Source organism: Macaca mulatta, chromosome 1 (genome assembly GCF_049350105.2).
Source record: "Macaca mulatta isolate MMU2019108-1 chromosome 1, T2T-MMU8v2.0, whole genome shotgun sequence".
NCBI classification, from domain to species: Eukaryota; Metazoa; Chordata; class Mammalia; order Primates; family Cercopithecidae; genus Macaca; species Macaca mulatta.
In genome coordinates, this window is record NC_133406.1 from 927421 (window position 1) to 949697 (window position 22277).

General features: G+C 37.4%; 1 protein-coding gene and 1 long non-coding RNA gene across 4 annotated transcripts in view; both read right to left on the reverse strand.

Annotated features, from left to right (window-relative positions):
* LOC114678437 (uncharacterized) overlaps window positions 1-22277 on the reverse strand; it is a 267034-nt gene that overhangs the window by 61274 nt on the left and 183483 nt on the right. The gene's annotated exons all lie outside the window — the stretch shown is intronic.
* On the reverse strand, window positions 16043-18703 carry LOC100428218 (olfactory receptor 2L8). Its single transcript, XM_015128227.3, has one exon. It carries the CDS (start codon window positions 18701-18703, stop codon window positions 17765-17767), a length of 939 nt encoding a protein of 312 aa, XP_014983713.3. The 3' UTR covers window positions 16043-17764.

A 22277-nucleotide genomic window follows, 5' to 3' on the forward strand; every position in this document is an offset into this window, starting at 1 on the left:
CATAGATCTTTTTCTTATCCTTCAATTTAGAGTTGAACATGAGCTAACGAAAATAGCCTAATTTAAGTAATTCAGATATTCATAGAAGACAAAGATTTTTCAATGATAGTCTCATTATCACAAGGAAGAATAGCTGAATCACAGGATTTGAAGAGAGTTATTCATGACTGTCCAGTGACCTAGTGACAGAGTTGGGAACCAAGGAGGACGGTTCTCTTGAGTCTAGATACTGCAGTTTTCCCTTGGGGCACTGATTTATTTTCCCTATACTTTCCTCAGATTTGATTTCTCAAAGAGAAATCATTATACATTACAAAATATGGCTGATCCTCTTAAAGTTGGTCTGATCATTTGCATAGCTCCAGAGAATGTGTGAATTTACCAAAAAAAAAAAAAAAAAGAAAAAGAAAAAGCACGGGAGATAAGGGCACAAGTTGGCTTACTGGAAGTTTTATAAGAAATCAGATTGAACTTTTAAAAGCCTCCCTTTACCAGGTTTTGCAAAAATCTGGGTTTCTTCCTGTCTTCTGAAGCAATACCTGAAAATTCTAAAGTTCTGAAACTCTGAAACTTCCAGAAAGTGATCTTTCTTACTAACAGATAAGGCTAAGAAACGGTAAAACAGGTGACAGGGTCAGTTTCACTGGAATGGCTGTGAAGTCATTGACTTAATAAGTCAGCCTGAATTCCTTAAAACAAGCTGTCTGTACCTAATTGTGCATGTCCATAGTAAGAATTATCTCACATTGACAACACTTGTGTAGAATGTCAATCAGATGACACAGAAGAGAGTCCTCTGGAGTCTAGACAAGGACGGCTCTCCACAGCATCCTGACATGGAATCCTATAGGAGATTCCTCCTTCCTTCAAGTTCCTCCACAATAGATTCTCCTAAGAAGAGACACAGTACCTAATGTTATATTTAACCGACGTAGGAATAATTGATCTTATGTAATATTGACACAATGTGTATTTGTAATTGTTGAGAAGGGTATGAAGTTGGAGAACCATAACTCTTTAAGGTGTAAAGGAGTAAATAATATAAAGTGAATATTTGCTTGTGTGTATGTGTGCTTCCAAGTCACAACCTGCCATTGAGGTGTATCTCTCATAGATAGATACAGAGGTAAGCGGGCAGACAGACATTTCCTTGGCTAGACAGAAAGTGAGTATGAAAGTGAGTATGGTTTTCTGTTCTTGTGAAACACCGCATGTTCTCACTCATAGGTGGGAACTGAACAATGAGATCGCTTGGACTCAGGAAGGGGAACATCACACACCAGGGCCTATCATGGGGAGGGGGGAGGGGGGAGGGATTGCATTGGGAGTTATACCTGATGTAAATGATGAGTTGATGGGTGCAGCACACTAACATGGCACAAGTATACATATGTAACAAACCTGCACGTTATGCACATGTACCCTACAACTTAAAGTATAATAATAATAAATAAATTTAAAAAAAAAAAAGAAAGTGAGTATGAAGTATTCTTTGACTGCTCTTTTGGAATAACGATGTGCTTACTTGGCTTCACTGTGTAAGTTCACGGGAGAGAGACTCAGCTTAGTACTAAATCGAATCCTAGCTCTTACAATGACTAGAAATGTAAGCTTTTGCTGATGAATATCTGAGCCTGTATTTTATAATTGCAACAGGGGGGAATAATCCAGGGGTTGTTAGGAGCTGTCTGTGACATAGAGACCATGTATTACTCGACTGGGTGTCTCATTGAAGAGAGCCTGCAGGTTTCAGCATCTTCATCATTATCATTGCCCTCATCATCAACAGAATCACTATCACTGACATTCACACACTTGTTTTCCACTATGACTGTAGAGTAATATAGCCTTCACATTGTTTCCACATACTATGCTCATTTGCTTCTCACAAAACCACTGCATGACTGTTAAAGCAGAAATCATATTTCTGTTGTTTCACTGGAAGTTTATCTTGTGTACCAAAAGAAAAAATAAATATATTGCAAAATTTAAAAGCACAAAGCATGACAATTTGTTCCAAATTGGGTGTAAAAACAAAATTTGGATACCCATAGCACAGCTACTAATCATATGGTTTCCTTAATTATTTATAAGAGGGTCCTTTATTTTAAAAACTATATTGTTGCTCTACAGACTGGCAATTTTAACCACTCTCATTTTGTCTTAACTTTAATGGCCTTTTAATACTTTTAAACAACACGAGTTGTTTCTAGGTATTTCCTTGGAAAGACTGGATTCATATGAGGTGAAATAGCAAGTAAGAAACAGCAATAACATTACTATAAGCATCATATAATTAATCATCACTTGTGGCAAAAGAAATCAAACCCAAACCAACAAAACACCAACCAAGTATGAATGAGGAAATGCTACCCTCTATGATAATTATTGTGAATATGGCGTTTTTTAAATTTCACTTGAGCCCAAAACAGCATCGTTTAATATAATTTAGCCCCATCTCTTCCATTGATCATCACTTCCCTTCCAATCTGGGAAACACTTTATGAATTAGCAGCAAAAAACACTTTGGTTGTCTGTATTCTATACTCCAAAATTTCTGCTGAATTTTCTTAACAGAAAGTACAGTTACTAGTGCTTAAACTTCACTTCAGTTCGATTTCTGAAATAAAGTTCTCTTAAGCACTTGCCAGAGTCCCTTCTTCCCTATGATCAATAAAAACTTTAAAATACAAATATAACCAGTACCTTTTATTAACTCCTCAATTTCAAACACGCACCGCCTTGGTTGGCTGCCAGCAGTCTTACAGCCATCATATGAACAAAGTCATTTTTCTCAGCAAGATTTCTGAATGGTTTTTAAAGAAAGGTATATATTCATTGATCATCCCTACACGTGAGATTTCAGAGACCTTCGTGAGGATTCCATAGAAACCATGAATCCAGTCCTTCTTTACTTGGAGAACGAGATTACCAGTTGTTTTGCTGATATTCACTTGGGATTGTCCACTGAGACTTTGGACATTTTAGGCTGAGTCACTAATAACAGAGGATGGCCTTAGTCCAAGGTTCAGAAATGAGTTCTCATCATGTATTTAGATGTTTCAAGGGATGTGAAGGGGAAACTCAGTGGTGAAAGAAATAAGTATATTTATTCAGATTGTGCAAATGCAATTGTGTCTCTAATACTTTATGAAATCCTACACTTTTTATGTTGTTTTTCACCACATTTATAGCAAGGATGTGTCTGTATATATTAATTTCTTTCCCAATATAGCTTATTTTAGCAATAAATTTTAGAACATGAAAATGGAACAAGGTTAATTTAATTAAAACTTGTAAGTAAAAGTTATTAAAATATCACATATTGGAGTTATCTTTAACATATTTTAAGTATATGTTTTATTGTTTCTTTTCTTCTGGAAATATTCATTAAATTTTAAAACAATTTTCTCTTATGAAAATAGATAATAAAAATGATGTTACTACTGACTGTGGTATAATACTATCTAGAATATATTCAATAATTAAATTTTTATATGAAAGAGTACCTTAAAGGTATGCAAATTTTTCATGGTTTCCAGTAAATAAAATATGCCTTCTGTCTTGAAAAAGTAGCATTAGTCAATTTAAAATATTTGGAGGTTTATAAATGTTTAAATGTTTTTAATAATTATTTATTTATTTAATTGACACATTATTATTGTATGTATTTATGGGTTTCAATTTAATGTTTTTATTTAAGCGTATGTTGCATAATGATCTAATCAGGGTAGGTAGTGTATATTACTAGCAAAAATAATTTCCTGAAAGTCAAATACAGATGTTTTGACATTCTTGCATTTGAAAATCTAAAGAATTTCTTTACCTCTAAAACCCTGCTTTGAACATAAAAGCAGATGCTATATCTAGTGCACACTGGGCACTGTTGTTATATCTTCTTTAGAAGACAAAACACCTTTGTGCTGAATGAGGAGGGAAGAATCCTTATTTTATGTGGGAAGAGGTGCTTTGAGACGATTTCTGTATGAAAGAAAGACTTCAAGGGTCATGACTGAAGACGGTCCACTGGGATCCTGTAAACATGTGTGGGGGATATGAGACAGAAAGTAACATGGACTTGGGCATATGAAACAAAGGAAACCTGTAGTCTGGATCTCAGCACAGAATCCTCTTCAGGGGACCACCAGGACTGTGGGTGGGTGGCCTGTGTCAGAGAAGCACTGTGAGCATCCCTTACAGATCCTCCCCAACAAGTCCAGAGAAGGAGGAGACCCTGAAATACCCCTGTTCTCCCTGACAATGGTCTGGAAGTAGAAATGGAGTATTTCACACTAACTCAGCAGAAACCACAAAACTAAGCATAGAGTAGGCCACAACTTGATTTCTTCTAGAAGAAGTGATTTGAATAAGGAAAATAAATAAAACTGAGCTGTTTGTTTTACATTTTTAAATGTCTGTGTTCAGTCCATTTAAATTATTCATTAAATCACATAGATCTTAAATGCATAATAATAATTACCTGAAAAGAAAGCCCATCCTATGTCCCAAATACAAAATTCAGGTGATAACCATTTATGTCAAATCTTTTGTAAAAGAGCAGGACACAGTGGTACAGGCTTGTCATTCCACCTGCAGGGAGACTGAGGCAGGAGGATTGATACAGGCCCACAGGGTTCAATTGCCCATGGAGTGGTAACAGACCAAAATGCCAAAACAGCAGGAATTGCAGCAGAGAAACAGTTTAATAATCATAGCTCTGCTCAGTTTCTCAGACATGTTCTGCAGACGCCCTGGGTCAGTGGACCCACTGGAATTCAAGATCTGGAAAACATTTTAATGAAGTACTGATACATGCTACAAGATGGATGAACCTTAAAGAGATTACATTAAGTTCAAGAAGCCAGTTACAAAAGACCATATATGATTTCTTTGATATCAAAGTTCAAAGTACGGAAATCTACAGACAGAAAATAATTAGTGGTTACTCGGGGTTGGGGGCAGGAAACTGAATGAATGGGTGCAAGGAGTAGTAGATCATCTTATGGAGTTTCCTTTTGAAGTGAAGTGTTCTAAAATCAATTGTTATCATGGCTGAACATATCTGTGAATATATTAAATTACATTGTAAAAAAAAAAATTAAAGATGATATCTAAAGAAGCAATTAAGGGTAGTTAGGACCTGGTAACAAGGGCCACATGACTTTTAAGCCATAAGCAGCCATGCAGAAGTGGGCTATCGGGCAAGCTGGTTCATGCTTAGTTTATGTTTCTACTTAAAAGTTATGCTTTTGGTTAAACACCCGGCAATTAGTTTTATTCATTTTATGAGGATGGTTTCAGGATGACTTGCACCCATGTGTTTCAGATGAACCTGGGCAACACAATAACATAGGGTCTCAAAAAAAAAAAAAAAAGAAAGAAAGAAAGAAACTAGAGGAATCATAATTAAATCGTTCCCATCAACAGTGACTGAGATATGGATGGGTATCTGCTCTACATAAATAGACATATATGTAGTAAAATACGTTTCATTAATGAATCAAGAGATTTGATATAGAAAATACTTTATGATTCCACAAATTATGCTCTAGATTGTATGAAATCACATTGAAACACAATTTTTTTTTTTCCTGCAAACACTTTGCAGGCTGACTCTAATTATATGAAAATGCAATGGGCTAAGAATAGCTAAACATGCTTTGAGGTATGAATAGTTTAATGTAGAACAGGTACTCAAGAGCAAGATCTGGGCAGGTGAAGAGGAAAAGAGCAAGCCACTGATGGTAACAGATAATAGTCTGTGGAGCTATAGAGAAAAGCGATTTTTATAATACATTGTGATGACACATGTTATCATTAGGAATAGTGGGATGTATGAGAGCAGAAGAGAAAGGTAAAGTTGAACAAGTACATTCAACATGCTTCCTTATGCAGATGATACCTAATGTTCACATTGAGAAAAGGGAGAAATGGGGATTCATGCAGTTAAATAACTGTATGAGGATAGAGAACAATGTATTAAAGTTACAAGCGATTGTACCTAATGTCACGAAGGACTAACTTTTCACAACTTCTTCATAGAACTGCATTTAATGTAGCATGAAGAGAATAAAAATTTCCATGTAGAGTGTGATCCTGCAGATGTAGGAGTGAATTAGCCAATTGAGAGAATCACATGACATACTAAGGAAAGTGACATCATCAAAATATTTTTTGATTAGATAATTCTAAGAACAATTCAAGCCAGTCTGGATTGATTGATTCGTTATTGATTTCATTAAAGCAGTATCACATAATATTCTTTATTAAAAATGTACAATATGATGTTTGACATCCATCTACATATTGAAATGATTACTACACTCAAACAAATTATACAGCACTTTCCATAGCTCTGATCTTTATAGTAAAAGGACTTAAAACCCATTCTCTTAGCAAATTTTCAATATATAATGCAATATTATTAACCATTAGCTATCAGGACTTACTCATCCTACATAACTGCAAGTTTGTACCATTTGACCTACACTTTTATTTTCTCTCCCTCCCCGCTCCTGTAACCACCATTTTACTCTCTTTTTCTATGTATTTCACTTATTTTTGGGCCCAATGTATCAGTGAGATCATGCAGTATTTTTCTTTTTGTGTCTGAAAGCCAGTCTGGAATGAAGGACAGAAAGAAGAGAAACTAACACTTGTACTGGGAGGCTACAGTCACAGTAACATAATCATTCGCAGTATTTCCCAGCCTGTGAGACCAAATGGGAATCAATCATGTTTGGGATTCTCCCTGGGAAAGCTCCATGCCACAAAATCTGAAATATACAGGACCTTTAAGATGCCAAAGAGAATAAGAGACATTCCTGCATCCCTGCCACACATTGTTTCCATTAACAAAATGAACAGATGACCTTTCTACACAGTTCTGAGTCACACTCCATCACTATGTCCTATAGGTACCAATGGTTGTCCATTCGTTTCACAAACACTTTCCTAAGAAGGTTTCTCTCTCTCTCTTTCTCTCTCTCACCTCCCTCTCTCTCTTTCTCTTTCTGTCTCTTTCCATTCAGGGTGTGTCCAAATAGCACTGCAGGAATTTGTTGGCTCAATTGATGAATCAAGACTAAACTGTATCTACTTTTTTCATCTCCCATGTCTATTTCACCAAGTATCATGCATATAACAAACTTCTTACATATTCCATATCTCCCTTATAATGACCATGTAAATAAATTAATGAGAGGCATGGTACTCCTGGTTCAGCAGAAACTCTAGAATCAATTTACCATTCACTACACATCTGAACTCTCTTTTGACATGCCTCAGAGAGCAAACATTTCAGTATCTATGATAGAACCCAAATACTTACTCCTCTACCTGCCTTACAAGTCTCCAAAAGCAGTGGCAACAAAACAGAATTGACAAGTGGGACCTAATGAAATTAAAGAGCTTCTGCACAGCAAAAGAAACTGTCAAGAGAGGAAACAGCCAACCTACAGAATAGGAAGTAATATTTGCAAACTATGCATATGACAAAGATGTAATGTCCATAATCTATACGGAAGTCAAATACACCTACAAGCAAAAAACAAATGACCCTATTAAAAATGGACAAAGTACATGAACAGACACATTGCTGAAGAAGACATACAAGTTGTCAACAAACATAGGAAAAAATATTCAGCATAACAAATCATCAGAGAAATGCAAAACAAAACCACAATGACATACCATTTTATAGCAGTCAGAATGAATATTACTAAAAAGTCAAAAAGAGCAGATACGGGTGAAGCTACAGACCAAAGGGAATTCTTATACGCTGTTGATAGGAATGTAAATTAGTCCAGCCAGTATGGAAAACAGTCTGTAGATTTCTCAAAAAACTTAAACAGAGATACCTTTTGACCAGGAAATTCTAGTGCTCAGTACACACACACACACACACACAGAGACACACACACACACAGACACACACACACTCACACATACACACACATACACACACACAAAATCATTCTACCAAAAAGACACATGCATTTATATGCTCATTGCTGCACTATTCATAATAGCGAAGACATATTGCCAACCTATGTGCCCATCAACAGTGACTTATATAAAGAAAATATGGTACATATACAACATGAAATACAACACAGCTATAAAAGAAAAGCATGAGAGCATGGTCTGTGCAAGTGAAATAGATGGAGTTGGAGGCCATAATTCTAAGCAAATTGACTCAGCGATAGTGAACCAAGTGTTGAACGTTTTCACTTGTAACTGGGAACTAAGCATATAACCACACGTGTATATAAATATGGTAACAAGAGACATTGTGCACTGCTAGAGGATGGGGGGTGGGATTAAAAACTACCAATTGGGTACCACATTCATTACCAGGGTGACAGGTTCTAAATCTAAGCAACAAGCAATATTCCCATTTAACATATCTGCACATGTATGCACATATCTAAAAGAGAAGTTGACATAAAGCACCTGCGGGGGAAGGGTGGCTGTGGGTGCAGCTTCAGTAAATTTAAATATCCCTGCCTCCCAGCTCTGTGCAGTGGATCTCCCAGCACAGCGTTCTAGCTCTGCTAAGGGTCAGACTGCCTCCTCATGTGGGTCCCTGACTCTTGTGTCTCCAGACTGAGACACACCTCCCAGTTGGGTTGACAGACACCTCATACAGGATAGCTCCAGCTGGCATCTGGTGGGTGGCCCTCTGGGACAAAGCTTCCAGAGAAAGGAATAGGCAGCAATCTTTGCTGTTCTGCAGTCTCCATGGGTGATTCTCAGGCAAACAGGGTCTGGAGTGGACCTCCAGCAAACTCCAGCAGACCTGCAGCAGAGGAGCCTGACAGTTAGAAGGAAAACTAACAAACAGAAAGGAATAGCATCAACATCAACATCAACATCCACAAGAAGAACGTACACTCAGAAACCCCAACTGAAGGTCACCAACATCAAAGAACAAAGGTAGATAAATCCATGTAGATGGGGAGAAACCAGTACAAAAAGCCTGAAAATTCTAAAAACAAGAATGCTTCTTCTCCTCCAAAGGATCACAACTCGTCACCAGCAAGAGACCAAAGCAGGACAGAGAATGAGTTCCACAAATGGACAAAAGTAGGTTTCAGAAGGTGGGTAATAACAAACTCCTCCAAGCTAAAGGAAAATATTCTAACCCAATGCAAGGAAGCTAAGTATTGGGGGAACCCGCCCCTAATATTTCAATATAGGTTCTTTCTATTTTCCATAAGGGAAAGAGCACAAAGAGAGGAATTTTACAGCTGGGCTGCCAGGGGTGACATCACATATCAGTAGGACTGTGGTGCCCACCTGAGCCACCAAACCAGCAAGTTTTATTAAGGATTTCAAAAGGGGAGGGGATGCAAGAACAGGGAGTAGGTCACAAGATCATATGTTTCAAAGGGCAAAAAGGAGAACAAAGATCACAAAGCAAAGCGCAAAAGGAAAGATCACAAGGCAAAGGGCAAAAGCGGAATTACTGGTAAGGGTCTATGTTCAGTGGTGAACGTATTATCTTGATAAACATCTTAAATAACAGAAATCAAGGTTCAAGAGCAGAGAACTGGTCTGACCACAAAATTACCAAGGTGGGGTTTTTACCCACCCTGGTAAGCCTGAGGGTACTTCAGGAGACTAGGGAGTATTTCAGTCCTTATCTCAACCACATAAGATAGACACTACCAGAGCGGCCATTTATAGACCTCCCCCCAGGAATGCATTCCTTCCCCCAGGATATTAATATTTCTTGCTAGGAAAAGAATATATCCTTCTCCCAGGATCCTTCCCCCAGGATATTAATATTTCTTGCTAGGAAAAGAATTTAGATATCTTCCCTACTTGCATATCTGTTTATAGGCTCTCTGCAAGAAGAAATATATGTCTCTACTTTGCCTGACCCTGCAGGCAGTCAGAACTTATGGTTGTCTTCCCTTGTTCCCTGAAAATCACTGTTATTCTGTTCTTTTTCAAGGTGCACTGATTTCATATTGTTCAAACACACACGTTTTACAATCAATTTGTACAGTTAACACAATTATCATAGTGGTCCTGAAGTGACATACATCCTCAGTTTACAAAGATAACGGGATCAAGAGATTAAAGTAAGACAGGCATAATAAATTATGAAGGTATTATTTGGGAACTGGTAAATGTCCATGAAATCTTCACAATTTATGTTCCTTTGCTGTAGCTCCAGCCGGTCCCTCCACTCAGGGTTCCTGACTTTTTAGCAACAGCTAAAAACCTTGAAAAAAGGTTACAGGAATTGATAACTAGAGTAACCAGTTTAGAGAAGAACATAAACCACCTGATGAAGCTGAAAAACACAGCAAGAAAACTTCATGAAGTTCTCCAGCCAAACTAAGCTTCATGTGTGAAGGAGAAAAAAATCCTTTACAGACAGGCAAATGCTGTGAGATTTTGTCACCACCAGGCCTACCTTACAAGAGTTCCTGAAGGAAGCACTAAACATGGAATGAAACAACCGGTACCAGCCACAGCAAAAACATACCAAATTGTAAAGACCATCGACACTATGAAGAAACTGCATCAACTAATGGACAAAGTAACCAAATAGCATCATAATGATAGGATCAAATTCACACATAACAATATTAACCTTAAATGTAAATGGGCTAAATTCCCCAATTCAAAAACACAGACTGGCAAATTGAATAAAGAGTCAAGACTCAATGGTGTGCTGTATTCAGGAGACCCATCTCACATGCAAAGACACCCATAGGCTCAAAATAAAGGGATGGAAGAAGGCTTATTAAGCAAATGGAAAGTAAAAAAAAGGCAGGAGTTGCAATCCTAGTCTCTGATAAAGTAGACTTTAAACCAACAAAAAGCAAAAGAGACAAAGAAGGGCATTACATCGTGGTAAAGGAATCAATACAACAAGAAGAGCTAACTATTCTAAACATATAGGCACCCAATACAGGAGCACCCATATTCATAAAGTAAGTTCTTAGAGACCTAAAAAGAGACTTAGACTCTCACACAATAATAATGGGAGATTTTAACACCCCACTGTCAATATTAGAGAGAGCAATGAGACAGAAAATTCACAAGGATATTTAGGACTAGAGCTCAGCTCTGCACCAAGAAGACCTAATAGAAGACCAAACACTGCATGTTCTCACTCATAGGTGGGAACTGAACAATGAGAACAGTCGGACACAGAAAGGGGAACATCACACACCGGGGCCTGTCATGGGGTGAGGGGAGTGGAGAGTGATAGAATTAGGAGATATACCTAATGTAAACGATGAGTTAATGGGTGCAGCACACCAACATGACACATGTATGCATATGTAACAAAACTTGCATGTAGTGCAAATGTACCCTAGAATTTAAAGTATAATAAAAAATAATAAAAAAGAAAATAATAATAATAAAAAGGAATCTACAGAACTCTCCACCCCAAATCAACAGAATACACATTCTTCTCAGCACTACATTGCACTTATTCTTAAACTGACTACATAATTGGAAGTAAAACACTCCTCAGCAAATGCAAAAGACAGAAATCATAACAAACAGATTTTGGGCTGAGACTATGGGGTTCCCTAAATATACAATCATGTCATCTGCAAACAAAGACAATTTGACTTCCTCTCTTCCTATTTGAATACGCTTTATTTCTTTCTCTTGCCTGATTGCCTTGCCCAGTACTTCCAATACTATGTTGAATAGGAGTGGTGAGAGAGGGTATCCTTGTCTTGTGCCGGTTTTCATAGGAAATGCTTCCACCTTTTGCCCATTCAGTATCGTATTGGTTGTGGGTTTGTCATGAATAGCTCTTAATATTTTGAGATAAGTTCTATGAATACCTAGTTTATTGAGAGTTTTTAGCATGCTGGAGTGTTGAATTTTATTGAAGGTTTTTTTCTGCATCTATAGAGATAATCATATGGTTTTGTCATTAGTTCTGTTTATGTGATGCATTACGTTTATTGATTTGCTTAGGTTGAACCATCCTTGCGTTCCAGGGGTGAAGCCAACTTGATCGTGATGGATAAGTTTTGTAATATGCTGTTGGATTCGGTTTGCCAGTATTTTATTGAGTATTTTCGCATCAATATTCATTAAGAATATTGGCCTGAAATTTTCTTTTTCTGTTTTGTCTCTGACAGGTTTTGGTATTGGATGATGCTGTCCTCATAAAGGGGAGGAGTTCCTCTTTTTCTATTGTTTGAAATTGTTTCAGAAGGAATGGTACCAGCTCCACTTTGTACCTCTGGTAGAATTCAGCTGTGAATCCATCTGGTCCTGGGCTTTTTTTGGTTATTACGCTATTAATTACTGCCTTAATTTCAGAACTTGTTATTGTTTTGTTCAGGGATTCGATTTCTTCCTAGTTTAGATTTCAGAGAGTATATCTGTCCAGGAATTTGCCCATTTCTTCTAGATTTTCTAGTTTATTTGTGTAGAGGTCTTTATAGTGTTCTCTGATGATAGATGGTATTTCTGTGGGATCAGTGGTGATATCCCCTTTATCATTTTTTACTGTCTATTTTGTTCTTCTCTCTTTTCTTCTTTATTAATCTGAGTAGCAGTCTATTTTGTTAATCTTTTCAAAAAACCAGCTCCTGGATTCACTGATGGTTTGAAAGGTTTTTTGAGTCTATCCCCTCTGATCTTAGATATTTCTTGTCTTCTGCTAGCTTTTGAATTTGTTTGTGCTTGATTCTCTGTTTGCTTTAATTGTGATGTTAGTGTGTCTATTTTAGATTTTTCCTGCTTTCTGATGTGGGCATTTAGTGCAATACATTTTCCTCTAAACACTGCATTAGCTGTGTCCCAGAGATTCTGATACATTGAGTCTTTGTTCTCATTGGCTTCAAACAACTTATTTATTCCTGCCTTAATTTCATTATTTACCCAGTAGTCATTGAGGAGCAGGTTGTTCAGTTTCCATGTAGTTGTGTGGTTTTGAGTGAGTTTCTTAATCCTGAGTTCTAATTTGATTGCACTGTGGTCTGAGAGACTGTTTGTTATGATTTCCAATCTTTTGCATTTGCTGAGGAGTGTTTGACTTCCAATTATGTGGTCAATTTTAGAACAAGGGTGATGTGTTGCTAAAAAATATATATATTCTATTGATTTGGAGTGTATAGTTCTGTAGATGCCTATTAGGTCTGCTTGGTCAAGAGCTGAGTTACAGTCCTGAATATTGTTGTTAATTTTCTGTCTCAACAATCTCTCTAATATTGACAGTGGTGTGTTAAAGTCTCCCACTATTATTTTGTGAGAGTCTAAGCCTCTTTGTAAGTACAAAAGGAAGTTAATTGTTACTTCTGTAGAAACATGAGAGATCACTCATTTCATCTCCTATATGAGCTTTTTGCCCAAGTCTAGGAAACAAATTGATACAACACAGATTAATGAGGAAAAAGCATGTAAGTTTTATTAACATTACATGCACATGTGAATCTTCACAAGAGTGTGAAGTCCAAATAAGTGATCAATGCGAGATATTTTTATACTTTTAGACAAAGAATGATAAATTATAGAAAACGCCAAAGAATAGAGAAACTGACTTGAAGCCATAAATTCTAGGGCTATCACTAGGAGGTATATGGGGGTGTAAAGCTAGTGGAAATTAAGGGTTAATTTTTAAAGTTTATTTACTCAGGTCCACCACATTCCTCCAATTCCCAGGCTCTGGTTTAAGTGCTATTTTCTACTGTGATAGAGGGAGGGTACCAGAAGAGTATAAGAATGTACCAAAGATTCCTGTATGAATCTTTATAGCTTGCTGCATGCAGAAGAAGAGAGCTCAGATAATCTTTTCTTCTCATGTTAACCAAAATTTCTCCAATGTTTTCAGTTCAAACTAATAAATGTGCCAAGTCAGCATATTTGTGGATGGTATGCCACTCATTCCTTTACTTTAATTATTTCACTACTGAACCACAACTTGTTTTAATGAGAAATATACTCATCCTTCAAAGTAGAAAGAGTACTCATGTCCCTTTCCATAAATCAAACTTTGCTAATGGAATACATAAGATATTTCTAATTGCACACAGTGTATGTTGTGAAATCCAGATAGATACCATGTGCTATAAAATTTGCATCTTCTATTTCAAAGACAGGAAATAATTAAAGAACGACCATGTAGTGTAAAATAATAACTAGAGCATAACATTTGGATGGAAAGAAAAATGGCTAAAACAAGGCAGAGGCAAAATTAACAATGAGCCAAGAATGTTGTGAGGTAAAGAATTCATTAACTTCCCCACCAAGAGGAACTATTGTCCAACCTTCAATATTATCTGGATACATGCTCATAAACAATGTAGTAAATGACAGTAGATTTGAATAATTTGACTTCATTTTATGTTGTTCTTCTTAATGACTGTAAGGGGAAAGGAGTGGCCTCTGAGTACAGACACCATGTCAAAGGGGACTAGCTTATTGCTTTCCTGAGCCAGAGCCTCCTGGCGTAAAAGAATTTTGAAAAGTCATTTATGATAGCCTTGGAAGGCTCAGTATTCACTGGTGACCTCTTCATCTCCACCACCAGAGTCATTGGCATGAAAAATAGGATTACCATTGCTTATACAGGAATGTCAATAGGAGTGATTTCAATGATGCCATTTACTGATAAGGTACAAGGCATCCATATTGTTTTTCAGTAAACTAATTTCAGAGAGATGGAATGATTTCCCCAAGGCCATGGTACGTCACAGAAAATCACAGAGCTAGGTCTCCTGATTCCCTCCATGAATCACCACCTGAAATGGATAAAGGGTCTGAACTGGGCATCTCTGCTTAATTCAGTCCTCCCTCAGGTTCTTTCCAATAATAATAAATAATAAAAGCAGCAGACATTCCATCTTAGTGTATTCAATCTGCTATAACAATTGTATCTTAAACGGGGTAACCTATAAGCAAGAGAAATGTATTCTCAGAGTTGTGGAACCTGGGAAGTTTAAGACGAAGTAACTGAAGATTCAGTGTCTGGAGAAATCTTGCTTTCTGGTTCATAGACAGTGGCTTGTATGACACCATAGTTGGAATCGTCTGCTGTGACCTCACATGGCAGATGGCACAAACAAGCTCTCTCAAGCCTCCTTTAGAAAGGCATTCATCTTACTCAAGAGGGTGCTACCTTCATGACCTAATCATTTCCCAATGGGCCCCAACTCCTAATACTATCACATTGAGGGTTAAGATGTAAGCATATGGATTTGGGGAGGATACAAACATTCAGACCATCATACATTCCCACCACTATCCTAGGCTGCATGATCTCATTCACTTCATGTTCACTCTTTCCATCCTTCTTGGGACTGGCCTCATGGACCCATGCACAGGGTCCCACACTCAAAGGGCTCCATGCCTGGTTTCATGCTCTGCTGTTATCACTGGAATTTTTAATCATTTCATCTTGAAGTATGCATGTGACAGAGGAGCTGGAGAGGTTGGCAGCGTTTGCACGCAGTTTTGGTTCAGTAGCAGTGACTATACAAGTGGGCTCAGGCAACACCCACATGAGGCAATTGGCCTGGCATTCTTATGCACGCACGTGCACGCGCGCGCGCGCGCGCACACACACACACACACACACACACACACACACACATCTTGCAATATTTCACAGCACCACAGGACCCCAAGCAGTGGCTGGGGTATGACCGGGCTCAGATTGGTAGTGATGACACAAACAGTGGCACAGGTGACAGTTGGATACAAGCATCCCTAACAGGGAAGAGAGGAGGTGCTCTCCATGGCAGGAGCAAGTGATTGCAGATGGGAGGGCTATTTTCCCTCTGCCCCAGAGCCCATCTCTGTTGTATTCATGGATTATGACCTATCTGACTGAGTTCAGGATAGGAAATGGCAAGAAGCTTAGGCAGTAAACTTTGTTCATAAATCATCACAAAATAAAAATATATGCTGCTCATTGCAACAAAGGACAATGAAGACTTACTCTGATTCATAAAACAAGTTCAAAATATGTGTTTTAACTGCTACAACATTGTAAACCAAATATCCACAGGTTTAGAAATAGAAATGACGTTTAAAGAGCATTGAAATAATTTTAACCATGTAATACTTTACTGTTAACTGTAGTCATGGAAGAGAACACTAGAATGATTTGTACAAAACACTGGTGAAAGAAAATGAAGAGGAATACAAACAAATGGGAAGACATCCAATGCTCATGGATCAAAAGAATTAATATTATTTAAATGACCAAACTACAGATTCAATGCAATGTCTATCAAAACACCAATGACATTCTGCACACACATAGTAAAAAACATTCTAAGATTTGTATGGAACTATAAAAGACCCCAAATAGTCAAAGCAACCTTGAACAAAAAGAACAAACCTGGAGGCATAACAGCACCAAACTTCAAACTATACTACAAACATGGAATAACCAAAACAGAATGGTACCGGTGTAGAAAAGATGCATAGAACAATGAAACAGAACAGAGAACCCAGAAATAAATCCACACATCTACAGCTAACTGATTTTTTTTTTATTGTCAATTACTATAATAGTAATATAGAATTATGGAGTGTATGTGATGTTTAGATAAAGGCATACAATGCGTAATGATCAAATCGGGGTAACTGGGGTAACCAGCACCTCAAATATGTATTATTTCTTTGTGTTGAGAACATTCCAATTCGACACTTTCAGTTATTCTTTAAGATGTACAATAAATTCTACAATAAATTATTGTTTACTATAGTCACTCTGTTGTGCTACTAATTACTGGCTCTTATTCATTATACCTAATTATATTTTTGCAACTATTAACCATCCCCACTTTATCACCCCTCCCCAGCACCCTTCTCACTCTCTGGTGACCATCAGTCTATTCTCTATTTCCACGAGTTCCATTTTTAAGAATTTTAGCTCCCAGAGATGAGTGACAACATGCAAAATCTTTCTGTGCCTGATGCGGTCAACTGATTTTTGACAACAGAGCCAAGAATGTTCATTGGGAAGCAGACAGTGTCTTCAATATACTGTGCAGGGAAAACTGGATATTTTTAAGCAGAAAAATGAAACTAAACTCCCAATTCTTATACCATACCAAAATCAAACTCAAAATGGGTTAAAGACCTAAATGTAACCATTTTTATTACTGCTGGCACATTCCAGTTCTTGTTGTTGACCTACAATATACCTGATGTTAAATCATTTCCTGGGATTAATTCCCCTATAAAACACATAAACTTGTCATAGGCCATCCAGAGTGGTATCAGGACTTAAGAATCCCTGTTGAGCTCTCTGCTAAATTGTGTAAAAATAACTTCCCTAGGTTGAAAGAAACAGTAACTGGTACATTAAGCGTATAAATAAGAAAGACATTTTACAGTTTTCAATTGGATCCACCAAGTCAAGAGATTTGTTTGTTTGTTTTAGACATAAACAAAAAGTTAAATTTAAAATTGCTGGAAAATAAATTGACAATAATAGAATTGCTATACTAAGTGCCAACTTCAGTTAGACAAATTTCACTTCCATTTCTGCATAACTTAAAACAAACATTCTCACTGACAATATTTTGGCAAAAGTATGTGCTTTCAAAATTTATGGGGAAAATGCGATGAAGAAAAAGGTTGTTTAGAATTATATACATCTTTATAAAACAATTTCGCCCAGAAATCAGTGAGTTTTTTTTTTCTTCTGTTGATTACTTTTTGCTCCTGCACTCTAGGAATGAAATAATATTTTAATTACTATACACTGCTGAATGGATGTGTATCTGAGCCCTGAGACCTTAGGCAGAAAGTGTGTCTACATTTTCACAGAGCAGAGTCTCTGACTCACTCGTGTCAGGGCCCCCATCACCTCCTTGTTTCTCAGGCTGTAGATGATGGGGTTGAGCATTGGGGTGAGGATGGTGTAGAAAACAGCCAGAACCTTGTCCTCTGTTGGAGATCGCAGGGATCTTGGACGTAGATAGGTGTAGACAAAAGGTGCATAGTAGAAAGTCACTACAGTGAGGTGGGTGCTGCAGGTCAGGTAGGCCTTCTTCCTCCCTTCTGCAGATTTCATGCGGTAGACAGCAAGGAGAACCCGGCCATAGGAACATGAAATACCAATGAAGGGAAACACCAGAAAGATGGTGGTGCTCAAAAACACTGTGCCCTCATAGACCCAGGTGTCCATGCAGGCCAGAGTCACCATGGCTGGGACATCACAGAAGAAATGATTGATGGCCCTGGATCGGCAATAAGGAATATGGAGAATATATACAGTGTGAGCACAAGCATTGATAGAGCCTATGATCCAAGATCCTGTTATCATCAGCACACACACTCTTTTGCTCATGCGGATGAGATAGTGGAGAGGAAAGCAAACAGCAATGTAACGATCATAGGCCATTGATGTCAGGAGTAGCGCTTCTACAACGGCTAAAGTCGTGAAGAAGAAACTCTGAATCCCACACCCAGTGAAGGAGATAGACTTGTTTCCATGCAGAAAATCAGAAGCCATCTTAGGAACAATGGTGGAGATGTAATTTAGGTCAATGAGGGAGAGCTGACTACGTAGGAAATACATGGGTGTGTGGAGATGGGTGTCCAAGGAGATGAGAAGAATCATGGATAGGTTTCCAATTAGAGCCATCAGGAAAATGAAAACAATGAGAATGAAGAGGAAAAGGCCAATTCTTGACGGTGGGAACAACCCCAACAAGATGAAATCAGTTGATGTTTGATTGTAATTTTCCATGGGGCTTTCACACGATCCTTCCTGAAGGGAGACACAAGGGTAAGTGAAGTACAGAAATTCGTCCTTGTCCACAGAATTTCAATCCCTGAATAGACCAATAATAAGTTCTGAAATTGAGGCAATAATAGCCTACCAACCAAAGAAAAGGCCCGGGTTCCGATGGATTATAGCTGAATTCTATCAGAGGTACAAAGTGGAGCTGGTACAATTTCTTCTGAAACTGTTCCAAACAATTGAAAAGGAGGAAATCCACCATCCACCATGATTCCTTTTTTTTTTTTTTTTTGAGAGGGAGTCTGGCTCTGCCGCCCATGCTGGAGTGAGCGGCGCCATCTTGGTTCACTGCAAGCTCCGCCTCCCGGGTTCCCGCCATTCTCCTGCCTCAGCCTCCCGAGGAGCTGGGACCACAGGCGCCGCCACCACGCCCGGCTAATTTTTTGTATTTTTAGTAGAGACAGGGTTTCGCTGTGTTAGCCAGGATGGTCTGGATCTCCTGACCTCGTGATCCGCCCGCCTCGGCCTCCCAAAGTGCTGGGATGACAGGCGTGAGCCACTGCGCCCGGCCTGTATACAGTTTTTAAAACAGCACAAATTTTGACACATGCCACAACATGGATGAAGCTTGAATACATTATGCTAAGTGAAATAAGCCTGTCCCAAAAAGACAAATATTGTGCGAATTCACTTACATGAAGTACCCACAGTAGTGAAATTCATAGACAGAAAGTGGTATGTTGGACCCCAGAGGATGGGGGAAGGGAGAGAAGGAGAGTAATTGTTTGACAAGAACAAAGTGTGAGTTGGAGACAATGAAATTGTTTTGGAGACAGGTTCATGGTAGTGATGGTTGCACAACAATATATGTACTTAATGACACAGAACTCTACACTTAAAACAGTTAAAACTGTGTTTCTGTTATGTATATTTACCCTAACAAAAAATCACTTAAATGTACTGAAACTATTCCAATTTGGATTTGCAAATACATTTTTTGAACATCTTGGTAGGTTTCTAAGCCACAGCACAGCAATTTATTTTCAATTATTTTATGACACCGGTAATTTTTGAAAAAATATTTAGAAGAGAAAATTGTTTTCATAAATGTCATTTGTAATCAATAGGAGATTGGCATTAAGACAAATCCAATACTATATACAAATCCAATACTATAGAATTTATATTATTGGTTAATTATTGGTAAGTAGAACATGTAATATTTGAAATTGTTAATCCAATTTACATTTCAAACATTTGTATCATTTGTATTTTACATAGGGCTATGACAAACTGTCCAAGAGATAGTTTACATTATCCTAATTTTAAACAGAGGAAAAAAGAACAAAAAACAGCTTAATAAATGACACATCAGATCTGATAGTTAAAGCCATGTTTTATGACTGCCAATGTATCATCTTTTTATTATCCATGTTCCAGGGTTCTAATATTCTAATGTCCCATTACATAATATTATTTAAATAAAATTAGAAGCTGGTTCCTGACAGGAAAGCAGCCTCAGCCATGATGTTCCCGTTTCAATAATGTGAAGAAGATATTTTTTCCTATGTAAAAATAAAATCCAAATTGATTATTTCTGACCCTTTTATTTTTTTATTTACAGAAATAGCTATAAGGAAGGCAAACTAAGAAACATCTTTTTTTTAAGCAAACTAAGAAACATCTTGCTTTTACTTTCTTTTCACTAAAAATTCAGTATGCAGGGGTCAACGTTATTGAAATAATACACAGGAGGAAAGAACAAGCAGAAAAAGTTCTGGTCAAGATTTCAGAGTCAGTAGGAACCACAAACCTTAAACCTGAACTGCGTCTCACATGAAGGGAAGGAGGGAGGCATGAACTTTCATGCACTCTCTTCACACATTGGCACCTGGAACGTCACAGGATTCATTCCTTGATTCTATTGGAGTTCATCAAAATAACTCTTCAGATTGGTATCACCATTCATATTTTATAGATGACGAAACTGAGATTCAGAGATTTTCAGTAAACTTCTCTAGATCCACAAACACACATACATATATGCATATGTATATACACACACACAAACCTATGAGTAAATGGCACACCTACATAAATAAACATACATTAATATAAATCTTTTAAAAATGTGTGGTGTAGTTCATCCCTCAAAAATTTTTGGCAGTAAATCTGAAATAAGGGTGGCTCACTTTTTAATCACCCAAAACAAAAAGAAAAGAAAAAACGGTAAATTTATTAAATCAAAAACTCCATATAAGTGGTAAATAATTGAGAAAATATAAAAAATTTCAAACAACTAGGATTATTTTAATGATTAAGCTTTACTCATTACAATTCTTCTTCTGTTTCCTCATATCACCTGTTTTTAATGTACTTTCACTTCACCTGGCAATAGTTACATATCTTCACAGAAAATTGGTTTCTCAGAAACTCTAAATGAAAGACATTTTCTATCTTGTTCCCAGTGTAAAAGTTTCCCTACTGGAAGAATTCAGTTACAGAAAAACACCCGTATAAACTCCTGTGTAAATCAAGTTGAGGATGAACATATTCAGCATAATAATTACAATTCTCCAAACGCTGCCCAAGTTTCAAATAAAGTACCTATTACTAATTTTGAAGTCAAAAACGTCATTGCATTGCATGAATCTCTTTCCTATCCTTCAATTTAGAATTGAAAGTAAGATGAAGAAAGTAGCCTAATTTTAGTGATTCATATATTCACAGAAGACAAAGATTGTTCACCTATAGTCTACTTATCACATGGAAGAATCACGGAATCACAGGATTTGAAGAGAGTTACTCATGACCGTGCAGTGACCTTGTGACCGAGTTGGGAACCAAGGAGGACAGTCTTCTTGAGTCTAGATACTGCAGTTTTCCACTGAGGCACAGATTTTCCTTCCTATACTTTCCTCAACTTTGATCAAACAGAAAAACCATTATTCATCACAAAATAAGTCTGGTCTCCTTAAAATTGACAGGATCATTTGCATAGGTGCAGAAAACTGGATTTACAAAAAAAAATAGAACGAAAGAAGAAAAAAAGGAAAGGAAGGAAGGAAGGAAAAGAAAAAGAAAGAGAGAGAGAGAGAAAGAAGGAAGGAAGGAAGGAAGGAAGGAAGGAAGGAAGGAAGGAAGGAAGGAAGGAAAGAAAGAAAGAAAGAAAGAAAGAAAGAAAGAAAGAAAGAAAGAAAGAAAGAAAGAAAGAAAGAAAGAAAGAAAGAAAGAAAGAGAAAGAAAAAGAAAGAAGGGGAGAAAGAAAAGCAAGCTAGGAAGGCAGGGGCACACGTTGGCTTTCCTGGAAGTTTTATAAGAAATCAGATTGAACTTTTAAAAGTCTGCAAAATCCAAGACACTTGTCATGGGATTTTCCAGAATCTGGATTACTTTCCTTCTTCTGAAGTGATATCTGTAATATCCTAAAGTTCTGAATCTTTGAAAGTTCCAGAAAGTGATCTCCCTACTAACACATAGGGCTCGGAAATGGCAAAACCCGAAGCAGCATCAGTTTCACTGAAAGGGCTGTGAAGTCATTGACTCCATGAGTCAGCCTGTATTCCTTAACACAAGCTGT